The sequence below is a fragment of the Leptosomus discolor genome, chromosome 18, assembly GCF_034619465.1.
Source record: "Leptosomus discolor isolate bLepDis1 chromosome 18, bLepDis1.hap2, whole genome shotgun sequence".
NCBI lineage: Eukaryota > Metazoa > Chordata > Aves > Leptosomiformes > Leptosomidae > Leptosomus > Leptosomus discolor.
In genome coordinates, this window is record NC_141408.1 from 14,948,357 (window position 1) to 14,962,159 (window position 13,803).

At 51.6% G+C, this 13,803-nt stretch overlaps 1 protein-coding gene across 1 annotated transcript in view; it reads right to left on the bottom strand.

Annotated features, from left to right (window-relative positions):
• The window catches only part of MNT (MAX network transcriptional repressor), a 42,883-nt gene that overhangs the window by 14,489 nt on the left and 14,591 nt on the right, over nucleotides 1-13,803 (bottom strand). The window contains exons 2-4 of the mRNA XM_086475247.1: nucleotides 12,989-13,565; nucleotides 9,972-10,013; nucleotides 9,132-9,243 (exon numbers count right to left, since the gene is read on the bottom strand). Coding sequence (XP_086331373.1) covers nucleotides 9,132-9,243; nucleotides 9,972-10,013; nucleotides 12,989-13,565 — 731 coding nt within the window. The remainder of the gene's footprint in view (nucleotides 1-9,131; nucleotides 9,244-9,971; nucleotides 10,014-12,988; nucleotides 13,566-13,803) is intronic.

Below are 13,803 nucleotides of genomic sequence, written 5' to 3' on the forward strand. Positions count from 1 at the left end.
ACAGGACGAAGTCCACAGCAAAACGGACATTCTAAACCTAAACTTGATACAGTATTTTGACTCACAGTGACGTAAAACATGATTAAGACAGATAAAAGAAAGAGACACTGGAAGAAAAGATAATCTGTACTTTCTGGTTTATTTGATGCATGTGCTAACATCCTGTGCAGAAGCAGCCTCACTGTTTCACCAGGACACCCCGCTTCCCACAGCCTGCGCAGGTGCTCCCTGCAGGGACAGCGAAGAGAACAGACACAAAAGAAGCGACAGTTGGACGCAGAAAAGTGTTTGGATAAAACCACAAGAATCTGCAGGGCCAGTCCAAGGCACGGGCAGGATCAGCGTCACTATTAAGTTTTGATAAACAACAACTGAGACAGGCAGCCTTGTAAAAATCGTCGTTATTTCCGCATCCTCCAAAGCATGGTTTATCAGCATTTCTACCACATCGGAGTAACACCAACACGGCAACAGGAGATTAAGCCGATACCAACTTCCTGCTGTACGACAGCTCCAAAATCCCCCTCGTTCATTATTTCGCGGCTGGCAAGGTCTAGCAGGGCCGCCACCGACACCCGCAGCTGCAAGGCTCCCTACAGCACGGGCTGAGCTCTGCTGCACTTCGGCACACGCAGCTGATTATTGGTTTCTTGCAACTATTTGTAATTTTAATCGGTCAGTAACTACTTCACTGTAACTTTAAAGAGTATCAACACACCTTTGCTACTGCTACAAGAGCGGGAACTCAAACCCCCCCTGTAACTCGTGCCACCGGCCCCTGACCTCCTCCCTGTCAGGCTCTCAGGGAAAAGCAAAACCACGAAATAAACCAAACAGTTATGATGTCACGGGGGGTTTTCGTTTGTCTAGGGGCTTTGCATGGTTTTAAAGGTAGGTGACTTCTGCGATACTCCACACAAATATCAAGCCCATGCGATCAAGCTGTAATCATCACCGCTTTCGTCACGTCACGTGCGCTCTCTTCTCTCCCGTGCCTGCTCTCTGACAGCAGATGACAACCGGTACGAGCCACAGCACCCAAACAGGCTACACCACCACCATCATTTCGAAACCCCGTGCTGTGCTCCACTTACCGGCTGTTTTGGTTTTTACAACCTTGAGTGCCTCTTTAAACTACTACTTAAATGACAGCAGCGTGATAGATGCAGATTCTCCAGCCATTAAAAAAACACGTAAGATTTGTAATTCTGTTTACCCTTTCCAAACTCTCGCGTGTGAGTCACAAGTGAGACACCGTTAAAAAAACCTCACCACCCCTTTTGGCAAAGGTTAAGCAACAGCTTCCACTCGCCACCACACGAGGTTCAAGCACTGGGCGTTTTTAAGCACTACTGTATGACATGTTTCGTGGCCGCTCCCGCAAATAAAACCCCACTGACTGCTCTCTGGATGGAGCCTCCCTTCGGGCAGATCGTGCTGCAGCTGGGGAGGGATGGCAGAGGATTTCATTTCAGACGTCCACAGCTGCCTGGGAGCCCACATCAGTTCTGGCAGACGTGCCAGCTCGAGTACCAAACCGACTCAAGACGGGAATCCCACGTTTCTTCTACTCAATGACCGTGCAAGGGAAACCAGTGTCAGTGCTACCGGGGGCTAAGCACAGCCCCAGGCAACGTGCTGCCAGCTATTAAAACACGCCTGGCAGTGGAAACTCTGGCTGGCTCAGGCTGGCACACCCCTCGCCAAGGGACTGGAAGCTCTCTGAGCATCCCCCGCCTTCTCACCCCACCGCCCATACCGATGTAGCCCGGCGCTGGGGCTCTGAAGCTAAAATCAATTCTTCAACGACTCCACTAAAGGCAGGAACAAGACCCTGCACTTGCTGCACGTCAACAACTCCCACTGACTCCAGCGGAAGACTAGCCCTACATCCTAATTCTCACCTGCTGCACATTTATAAGCGGGTTCCAACTTGCTTTACTTTACTAAACATTATTCTTTTAAAAGTCTTCTTTCTCATCACTTTATGAAATCTACAGATGACACCACGTTGCATGACCACAGCCTATTGTTGCTGGAAACCTTTATTATTAGCAATGAAATTCAGGCTAATTAGACACGATAGGATCAATTGATCAGGTCAAGTAAACAACACGAAGCAGCACTGCTTGGCATGTGAGGGCTGTTCACATGAAGGAGGCACTGAAAGCACTAACGGACCCAGCTCTTACCAGGCGAGTTTTACAGAAGACAAGTATATTCACCTAGCAGCTGGCACAGAATAAAAAAAATAACAGTTACAGCTACACTGTTCAAGGAGGGGAATTTAATTAGATTCAGCATCATGGTTTGGTTTGTGCATTTTGATCAGTAATCCAGCTGCCAGTGCTGGAATGTGAACGAGTTCTGTTCTCTGTCCAAGACCAAACACTAAAGTCAGACGTGTGGGGTTTCTGTCCGTGGCAGGGCACCTCCCCGCGTCAGGAACCGGCACGTTTGCAGTGCCCTCCTTTGCCCACGTAACAGCTAAACCTTAACTTAAGCATTTAAAACCCCACCAGTCCTCTACACTAGACAGGGGTGAATTACTGTGTTCAGGCACTGAGGAAGCAACCAATAAATAAAACCAAACCAAAAGAAGAAGTGTTGCTGTGGTTATTAAGAGGAAAATTTAACAGATGTGAAAACAGTATCTGGTCTGTCCACACAATCAGCTTAAAAAGGACAGCACAACGGACTTTTTTACATGCCCTATTTAGGCATCCTTGGACAGTACTTTGTACACATTCTGCCCTTGAGGGAGCCAATTCTGTTGTTTATTGTTGGCATAGATGGGAAACTGCATCATTTTCAGGTGCACAGCATGTTGCTTCAAGCAGTCTGGAAAGCCAAGACAGACTAGGTGAGGATAAACAGTTGAAACATCTCACGTAAACAATCAGCATTACTGATGAGCACAGGTAAGCCAGTCCACGATGGATTTCGACTGCTGGCAGGAGGTCAGGAATCAGCTCTGTGATTTACTGTTTGTCCTGCACAGCATCCTGCGCTCTCAGCTTACTCGGTGACGGCTGAGAACGTGTCACACGGACGGGAGAGGCGGCAGAAGAGCGCACGCTGCCAACAGAGTGGAAAGGAGGAAGCAGACACAGGAAAATCGAAATAACCAACGTGCTAGCGGTGAAAACCTGAACCAGCCTCCTGCACTGACGTCATGTGGTGTCGACACGTCCTCTACTGCAGGACTGTGGGGTTTTGTTTATGAGGGGATGGAGTCCATTCTACCCCCCCGGACAATCACTTCTCCCTTTACGCCTAGGGTTTGAGTTTGCTGAACCATGGTTTTTCTTTCCATCTGACGATGACCTGAGACCTACGAACTTCTGTCCTTGCTTTACCTCCAATCTAAAGCAGTTACATACAACAAAGGACAGTAACATCGATCTGGGCAGCGGTGACCCAGCCAGCAGGTCAGCCGAGGCCAGGGCCCGGCCCTGTGAAGCCAGGTCAGCTCAGGAAACCTGCGTCTGCGAAGGGATGAGGAAACGAGGCACGCTTCCCTCGGAACGGACACTGCAGTAATTTACTTGGGAATCACAAACAATATTTTTTTAGCTCCTGAGAAAGGCGTTAGACCTCGGGAACTGTAGGGTGCTGCTTACACTCACTGAGAGGAGCTGGGAGGGAGCTGCAGCCCAGCACCTGCCCCAGCTTCGGCTGGGTTTGGAAGGGGAAGATTTCCACAGTGAAGATGGAGAATACCTTACTTTGGGAAAACACTTCTCTAGCTAGCTGGCCTCCCATTCCAGTTTTAAACAGCCTTGCCACTCCCCTATACACTTCTCTAAGTGCGTACAACCAAAAAAATCAAAAGACTGGTTTGCATCAAAAATTTAGCTGGGTGATATCTGGGAAGACTACAGGCATGGCCCTAGAGGCAGGTTTTTAGCTAATGTCAGTCAGTGGCCTTGCTCCAGCCCCGCCAAGGCAGCGGGATGCGGAGCACAATGCCAACCCCAGCCTCTCGGGGAGAAAGAAGTTCTGCCCTTCCCGAGGCAAGAAATGACAAACTGGTCACGTTACAGATCGTAAGTTCATCGCAGCTACTTTCTATCTCTAACACTACAGGCAGCAAGCAGGACTGGTAGGTGACTCCTGGGAATTTGCAGGCAAAGCCTATTTCTTAGACAGAGCAAGCACGTCTCTGTAGGACTAATGCCCAACATCTATCACCGCGGCGTTTCCCCCCCCAAACACTTTTGCAATACCTGAGCAGCACATGCACTAGCTTGGATCACAGCAGTGCCCTGCTTTGCAATCTTCAAAGGATTTTACTGTTTGCCTTTTGCACGCCCTGGGAAGCTCAGCTTTGTCTCCTATTTTGTAAGCTCGTTATTATTTAGTCAGCATTTGACTCTAGCTGTAGAGGGGAAACTGGCAAACAAGCAGGACTTGCAGTGTGATCTGAAATCTGCCAGGCTGCGGCTGCGCTGTCTCATTTTGGCTGTCCCTGTGTCACCCGGTGAGCAAATCGCCTGGATGGCGTCTTACGCTAAATAAGCAACAGAAAATAACCCCTGAAACTGGAAGGTGTTCAGGTACCACAGCGACAGGCACAGTTTGAGAACACAGAAGAGAAAATAGTCTTGCTTAAGGGCTTCAATTAGCTTCCAACTAAGATGATTACAACATTTCCTAAGGGGCAAAGAATCCTTCAAAAAGAATCAAATCAAAACGCCCAGCCGCACGGGGCGTCCCGGTGACGAACTGCGCCCGACGCCTCCTGCGCAGGGCCCCGCGCCCCGGCCAGCCCAGCAGCGCCTTCTCCAGCCCGAGTGAAGCGCTGGGCGAGTCCCTCTGGCAGCGCGGCCCTTCGGCGAGGCGACAGGCTCTCTGCGGGAGGACGCCGCTCCGGCGGCGGGTGCTGGCCTGTCCCAGCCGAGGGGACAGGGCTCTGCTCTCTCAAGGCACGTCCTTCCCCCTCCGGTTTTTCCCACGTCACTTCAAGCACCTTAGAAACTTCCCGGAGGCCTCCAGCATTTTCACTCATGGTTTGCAGGGAGGAAAGGGGAGAACGAAGGGCGAGGTGGCCCGTGTGAACAGACGCGCTTCGTCACAGGCTCTGCCGCTCGGGACCGGAGCCCACCCCGCTGCCGTGACCCGCAGGGACAAGTCCCTCAGCCGAGGGCCTCAGCACAACAGCCTACACCGCCTACAGCTGAATCACCATTTAAAAGGATTATTAACTTCCAGCTGCGTTCAGCCTAATTTCCTTTGTGCAACAGTATGTTTAATTGCAGACATTCTAATTTACTGTTGCAGAGCACAAGCCCAACTCTAAGGATAAATTAAAATGACAGCTCCATGGGAAGTTCGGAATTTAACTTTCCGACTTATCTGATCTGATGCAGATACAAATATTTAAACCCAGCCAAGGAAACGCGCAGCCTGTTTCTAAGAAGTTCCAGCTGGAACGGAGAAAAAAGACTTTGCAGGAAGAGAGGCTGCAACAATTAGTGCACTGTCATACTCCTTGAGGGCACACATCGCCAGCTAAGCAGAGCTCCACGGCCAGCACGCTGCACTCCTCCTCTGCAAGGCTCATTTGAGTAGGTTTTTTGGGTCGTTTTTTCCCGTTTAGTGAAAAACTGCTTTGCTAGATTGAAAGTAAGAGTTTTACCTTTAACTCTTTGTACAATTCCCCTGTTCTCTCTTCAAGGGAGAGAGGCAAGCACCAAGCCTGTCGAGTGAAACACACTGAGCCCCGTGTGTGACTTGCTGCCAAGAAGGCAATGTTTCTTTTATTTTTTCTTGTAACCATGACCAACTCCGCGCTCTGGGGTCTGCAGATTAGGCTGAGACTCATTTCATCCCACCTGAGCTGGTAAGAGGCACCCCAGCCCAGTCTGCAGTCCCACCTGTGCCCACCCCGGGGAGGGGCAAGCACCATCTGCAGGTGGTTCATGCCATCCCCAAACTGACGCACCTGGTTTTTGTCGAGACCGATCAAAGCTAAATTCAAAATGAACTTAAAAAATAAACCAAAAAAGATTAACTTTTAATTTTGTACTCTGAAAATTCAAATCAGATTTCTAACACTCTGGGTTTTTTCAGGCAAATAAACAGAGCGCTCAAGCTTTTAGCGCAACCGCATCCCGTGATCCCGGCGCAGACCCACGGCGAAGCCGCTGCCAAGGAAAACACTCTGCTTTCGGGACACTCCCTGCCGCTCGCAAACGCGGGCGAGCAGCTGCCAGAGAGGCTCTCGCCGCCCCGCGAGAGCGGGAGAAGGCGAGGCGCCGCGAGCAGCGGACGCTGTGCCAGCGAGGAGGTTACACAAGCGGCACGGCCGTGCCCCCTCCGCCGCCCGGGAGGCAGCCAGCCGGCCCCGCTGCCGGTGCTGGGTCAGGCACGGCCGCGCTGCCCCGCGGCTTGCTCGCCGGCCGCCCCGCACGGGCACTCGCACCACGCAGGGGCTGGTGCCCGCCACGTGCTTGCCGCACACGTGGAGGTGGGCGCTGGCACGGGAGCTCCTGGCCGGAGGGGAGGGCGGGTGGCCAGGACCTGACCTTCGCCACCGCGGCAGGCGGGTGCCCGGCCACAGGCTGGCTGGCAGACGCACGTCCTCGACGGACACATGGACGGACGCAGCAGCGCGTGGGCTGGCCCCGTCCCGGTGCTGCGGGCACCCTCGGGCCGTCACGGGTGACGGGGCAGCTCTCCTTTGCGGCACGTCCAGGTCCAGGCGGGCTCCTGGCAGGGGAGCTGGCTCTGCGTCCGCAGCTCGGAGCCTCGGGGCTTTAGCGGGGTTTTGCTCCTGCACACACCTCCCGCGCCACAACCGCGCCTTGCCGGCTCCCAGCAAGAGCCACCCCTCCCACCCAGCTCGGTGCTGGGGTCCTGCAGAGCCCCGACCCTGCGTGTCCACCACAAAGCCAGCTCTGTCACCCGTGAAGCCATCTGCGAGTGGGAAGCTGGAGACAACATTTGGACAAGAGTTCCATTTCTCTGCACTGAAACTGGTGGGAGAAGCGGAGGGCTGCTGCCTGCGCGCTCCCCGAAGCCAGCCCAGAGGGAACGTGGGCAACCAGGGGAGTTTATGAGACTCTGGCACCGGCACCACACACCCAAGACAAGTCACCACAGCAGTTCCTCCCGCAAGCCACAATGTCTGTGGCACACACAGGCAGCGCAGATGGTAAACCGGAGCTGTGCAGATAGAGCCACCTACGGTGTGACGGTCCCTGACACCGGGATGTAAATATTGCACTATTAACCATCAGAACTTCTGCATTTTCAGTTCACTGAATGATGAAATACACTGCAATTAAACCACCCCGAGACACCCTTCAGCCCCAGATGGTGGGCACACAGAACAGCACAAGCACACCAGAGCAGTCCGGTCGACAGACCTGATCCCAGCCATTCTGATTCCCAGAATGGATCCATGCCGGGAAAAGCAATTCAAAGGCAGCACTGAAACGGACCTCGAGTGGCAGAAACTTAAAGGAAACAAAATGCAGCTCTGAACCTTCTGGACCATCATAAAAGTAGTTCACACTTCCTAAGAGGACATGCGAGAGTTTAATTCCTAGCAACTTACAGAGATGCTGGTACACACACTTGTAGGTAGCACAAAACTGCATTATGTCTAAGCCTCAAAACACAACGGATCCAGAGAAGAGAGAGGAAGAATCAGCCATCCCCACCGACATCCTCAAAGAGAATTTTAAGCTGTCTTCCAAAAGCACAGAATAAAAATGCTGCCAGAGAGCAGAGTCTGCTCAGGGATAGGTCTGCACCTGCATCAACATTCACAGAGCGTCAGCCATCATCCCAGAAACAGCTCCGTTGGTGACATCCTGACTCTGGCACCAACTCCCAAACACAACACTGGGCGATCACATCACGCCGTCCCCCTCGCTGCTCATGGAAGCTCGTCTCTACCGACACCAGCCTGCCTGAAATCAAATGACAGGCTCAGATCTTTTCTAATGCCCATCAGGCTGCAATACAACCACATCTCCAAAACCGACCTTTTTAAGCAACACAGATTAATTAATTTTGTTTGCCAGCCTCCAGCGGCCTGGTACCGTTAGAATTTGCCCCAACCAAAGGCTCTCTGAGGGAAGTCACTGGTGAGGGCTAACGAGAAGGGCTGAGCTGGTCTAACTCTGAAAGGTGACAAGTAATCACTGTCTCTCCAAAGTAAGGCTGACGCAAGTAACCAATGTCCAGTACTTCTGAACACAGGAATGAAATGGTATTTGAGAGACACTGAGGAAAACGCAAAGAAAGTGAGGAAAAAAGATGACGCTTTACTGTGGAAAAGCCCATTGCAAACAGCCCTCAGCACCCTTTATTCCAGCCAAACCGTACGAGGTCTATTGGCGCTCTTCATTTGCACTGTAAATCTAGCAACTCTTCCATTGTCCAGATGAATTTCAACTGCATTACATGCTATTGATTCCACAGTCTCAGAGAACATCTCTAACAATGTCTTTTGTGCTACTTTAAACCACTTTCACAAATATTAAATAAGCAAACACGAACACTTCACTCAGCCTGCAAACACAACAACCAAATTTTATCTTTACTTTCTCCCAGACTCATTCTCGGTACCCCATCCACCCAGAGCTTCACGCTGCAACCCCAAATGCCAGTCTTTCCCTGCCTCCAAGCAAACGACCTGTACTTACACCTCCATCTCATCAAAAACTTGACATTCAAAACCTTCATGGAAGTCTGTCTGTTCTGGTTAAGCACACGGAAAACCTCCCCAAAACATATGGATTAGAATTCACCTTAGTCCAAAAAGGGGCAATTTAAGTTTAGACAGCCTGGATGTCCCTCTTTAACATCATCCGAATTATCAGTTTGCTGCGTCATCATCGCTGGTACGGATGACCTGTGGTTAACTACGAACTTCTAGTGCAAGGAGAAGGCGTGGAGCAAGTGCTCCTAGAAGAACCAAACATTCTGGAAATCTGGAGTTTATAAATGGCTATGCTCGCATGGGAGGAGAAGGAAGAACAGGAGTTCTTCTCTCCCCTCTTTCCTTTGCACTGCAGGAAGCAGAGAAGTCACTCGGTTTAAGCAAAGTCAGCCCCGTTCTCTGGTTTCGGCAGATCAAGTCTATACAGTGACAGTGACCCGAGCGCTACACGTACCTGGATGTATCGCAAGGCACTCCTTAGGACGCTGAGGTTTGAGGTCTTCTTGTCATCTACGTTGGGGATGTTGCGCTTTAATGTCTCAAAGCACTCTTTCAAATGCGCACGTCTAAAGAGAACACAGGTGGTTCGTCAGCCGGTGGGAGCGCACACCAGAGGTCAGTTTGGCAGAGGGCTGGAGCTTCTTTGGGCCCTAATCCAGCAAAGCACTCACACATGTGCACACAGCCCCCGGGGCCACCTGCAGTCACAGCGGCACCAGCAAATCCAGCGGGAAGGCTATGGGGCGGCACGCCTGGACTCCAGTCCTAGCTTTGTTAGCAAACAACCGTGCAATCTTAAATGAAATATCTCATCGCCCTGTGCTGCTGCTTCCACTTTCACTGCACATCCGATTCAGCTAGCCAGACTTGTGAGTTTTAGATCAGGAACTGGTCTTTATTTGGTAGTCACACCGTACACTGACCCCTGATCTTGGCTATTTCCCCACTTTAAATCAAAAGAGAAGTTACACCGTTATGCACGTGGGGATTTACTTTGCGGGATCAGGGCTTTGCAGGGTTAATGCAATGCAATTACACAGTTAAGTAAAACACACTGGGAAGCGAGAGATGCAGAACTGAGCTATAAGAAAGCAAAGCAATACTGCAAGATTCATTAAAAGTCGTAAGAATTTTGTTCAGGTTATTTGTTAAAAAACAAACAAACAAAACGCCAAAGCCAAACAAATATTGACAGATTATAGGCCAAAATAAAAAAAGAAAAAAAAAAAGAGAAAAAAAAAAAAGGAAGGGGAATTACAATTAAAAAAAATCAAACCCCTGGCTTTCTACGCACCTGTTCTTCTCCAATTTATTATGTACTTCCCTGGTCCCAACCCTGTAACCCAAACAGAACAAAGATAAACTCAGTGTCAGGTTTAAAACTGCCACCATTCAACCTGTACTTTCAGCAGCGTGTGTGTGTCCAGGAGATACAGGCAAGTATGACAAAGCAATAGAGGTGCTCAGGTACCACTGTTTTAATATTAGTTGCATATATGTTTCTACCTGTACTGTATCAAGATAAAATCCATATTTACATTCATATTAGATGGCACAAACATATGCTGCACACAGGATACCCATAGGTATAACGTGTGCATTTATACACCGACACGGCTACTATCAACGACACACAGTACGAATTGTACCTATCTGTACAGTTCTAGATAGCCCAGATTATGACCCATTTCTGATCTACGCCTACACGCCAGTGGGGTAAGGTTTAGGCAGCTTCAAATTAAAGTGTACGGGACTTGGCAGACGTACTTCAAACCACTTCAGTTTTTTACTGTGCCTGAAATAACACAGCTGAGCGTAAATACGGAATGAAGTAATCCAGGAATCCGCCAGTCACTGCTGAAGGAAGAACCGGGGCGAGCTTCTGGGTTTTGGGGCTCTCGTCTGTCCCCACGCCTCCAAATGGAGGAATATTTTCAGTAAAGCCAAATAAATTCACATGTTATCTTAGTTTTTCAGCTACAGTGGTGATAAAGCACATTAGTAGACACCCAGAGATTTCAAATATCTTCCATACACTATGCAAAGTAATTATGTGCCTTTGGCTGAAAATACACCAACACTGAGGTGAGCATTTTGGGAGGTACGTTAATATTTAATAAATATTCAGGTATTTAAAAATAAGTATTTGACAGCCTTTTCCCACGAAGCATTTACAGGCTGAAAAAGACATTTTTTCTCTGCTTATGTCTAAAGGGGAGACAAGGAGCACGCACCTTGGGGTAACCCGTCAAAACGCGGCTCAGGAATCCTTTCCAACCCGCTCTGCACCACACGGGTATTGTCCCGGGGTGCCTATGCCAAGGGCTCCAGACACCCCGCACGGTAAAACGCTCCCATCACGGCAGAGGCGCAGCGGCGCCGCCGCACTCCGCACTGGGACGCAGCCCTCCCGACGCCCCAGGAGCGCGGCTCGGCGCGGCGGCACGAGAGCAGCGCGCTGGCGCGGGTGTGGGTGCAGCCATCCCGCTGCCCGTGCAGGTGCTGCTCAGACAGCGAACTCCCCGCAGCCCCCACTGGTACCCCTGTGCCAGACCCCCTCTACATCCACCTGAACCCACACCACGTCAGTGACAGGTTCCCCTGATTAGAGCACAAATATACTTAACTTTTCTGCAGCTGAGGGTTTTACGGACGGACTCTGAAGATCACAATCTTAGAGGAATTATACTGGCATCTTGCAAAGGCCATTGTCTTTACAAATTCTTACCTCCATTACTTCCGCTGTTTCCCTCTCTGCATTTTGGGACCTCTACATCCCAAAGGACACTATAAACCCTTTTTTTGTGCACTACATCTTACATCTCTTCCTGCTCCCACAAGATGATATTGAAACTACCCCTCCTTGCATGGAGGCTGTCCACAGGGAAGGTCGGTACCAATTCACAGCCCTGCGCTCGTGCTCCTCTCACGCCTGGGCTACAGCAGTTCTGCATTACAGCCCAGAGCCAATGCCGTAAGGACCAGAGGACCAGGGGAAAAGAGAGTGAACTGCCACATCCTGACCTTCTGATAAGTACAAAATGCTGAGCTCCATCCAGGAGGAAGCAAAAGGCAAGGCCAGATTTTTACTTGGCCAAAACATTTCTCCCGAGCAGGTCACTAGCCCGGAAAGGACTGCATTTCGTCTTCTCTTCTGCTGGCGCTCGTTCAGGCTGGGTGGACTGGGGCGACTGGCAGGGCCTCCCGCTCTGCTGGGTCTATCTCAGCACGGCAGCCTGAGCCATACTGCAGTGGGACAAGGCTGCTGCTGCTGCACTGCACAGCAAGGGCTGGACTCCAGCACCTCCTCTGAACTCCTGACCAGATCCCCAGCCCTGCCCTGAAACCAGGGGTACGTGTGCTTTATTGCACTGAACAAGCAAGACACAGGGGGCGACTCTCTGCCCAGCCCCCGCGGGATTAGCACAGTGGTTTAAGCACCTCTGCAAAGAGTTACCTCCCCGCTGCAGGCTGGTAGATGGTCAGAGCTCTAGACAACATGGCCCGGGAGGAAAGACTGAACAGACCCAGGTCATTTATCCTGCAGGAAGCAAGACAGAGGGGCCAAGGGAAACAGGTAAAACCCTGCTGCAAAGAAGGGAACAGTTTGTTCTCCCAGGCCACAAGAAGTAATACCAGACTATGTATTACGATGCCGCGGTCTGGAAACAACCGCCTAAAGAGAAGGCAGAGCATCCACCCGCCGAAGGCCTTAAGAACAAGTTAGACAAACACTAACCTGGAGCAACGTCAGAGTCACAAGTCCTGTCCAAGGTTGAGGACAGATTAAACAGCCTTCAGTCCCTTCCAGCTGCAGCCGTTCTGAACAAGCAGGAGGCCCTTAGCACTTACAGCACTAAGAAACTGAAACAGCAGCTAAGGTGATCTCTGTCCTGGGAAATAAAACCTCCCAGATCACATCCCAGTTTTCAAGAAAGTTCCTGCAAGCAGCATTGCTGCACGATCTCCCTGACCAGTATAAGCAGAGATCTTTTGCCAAACATAATACCAGATGCCACCTGAGATCAGACAGGCAGTGCTGGGACTTGCTTCCTAATACAGTCCTGGCTTGGAAAAAATAAATCCTTGTACAGAATCCTACAGTGGGTAGTCGGGGAGGAAAAATAAAAAACATCAAGCTAAGAAACCCTGCCATCAAAAAACCAAACAGACATCCAAACATCCACAGATCTTGGTATTTCTGATCTGACAACTCTTTGCAAAAGCAGCAGCTGCTCCAGGTCGATGCAGCTTTCGGTATCATTTTTGTCTGGTCCCTCTCAGAAGCCTCCACACAGAAGGTGCACTCACCCTCCAGGTCTCTTCTTCTGCTCATTTGGTTTCATGTCTTCTGCTGGAGCCAGCTTCAGAGCACCGAGCTGCGGGGGCGCTCCCGGGTGCTGCAGGGGCTGGTGAGGCTGGGGCTGGATGGGCTGCTGAACCACATGGTGCTGGGAGATGGCCAGGACCGGCGCCGCGTAATGCTGGAGCTGCTTCGGGCTGCCTGACGGGGGTGTAGCAGCTTTCCCGTCCGGCAGAAGCGGGCCCGGCGGCCTCTGGATGACTGGCGCGACCGAAGAGGCTTCCTTAGTGACACTGGGAGTGCTTACGAGGGGCTGGTGGCGTTGCACGAGCGGCGGGGACAGGGCGGTCTGGGCTGCTTGCTGGGGGGGGCTGGTGACAACGGGGATGGGAATGACTGAAATGGGGGCTGCCAGGGGCGGGGGCGGTGGGGGGGCCGGGGCTGGGGGGGAGATGGGCACCAGCAGTTCGCTCCGGGGCTCCTCCGGGGGAATGGCACTGTTCGCCCGCGGCGCGCTGGCCTTGCCGGCCTTCTTCTGCTCCTGCTCCCTCTCCAGGCGGAGCTTCTCGTGCTTCTCATTCTCCTCTGAAAGAGAAAGACCGACAGTGGTTAATGGCGCTTCCCTGACCTTCCCTGACCTTCCCCACCCACAGGCCTCTCACCAGGCTGGTGACTGACTGCCTGCGCTTCTGAGAGGGAACTGGGAGCCCCGGGGGTAACGTGGCCCGGCCACGGCACGCCCCGAGCCCATGGCAGGACCGGCTGGAGATCCACCCTGTGTCCCAGCCACGCCGCCCCTGCCACCCATTGCCCTTTCGCTCCA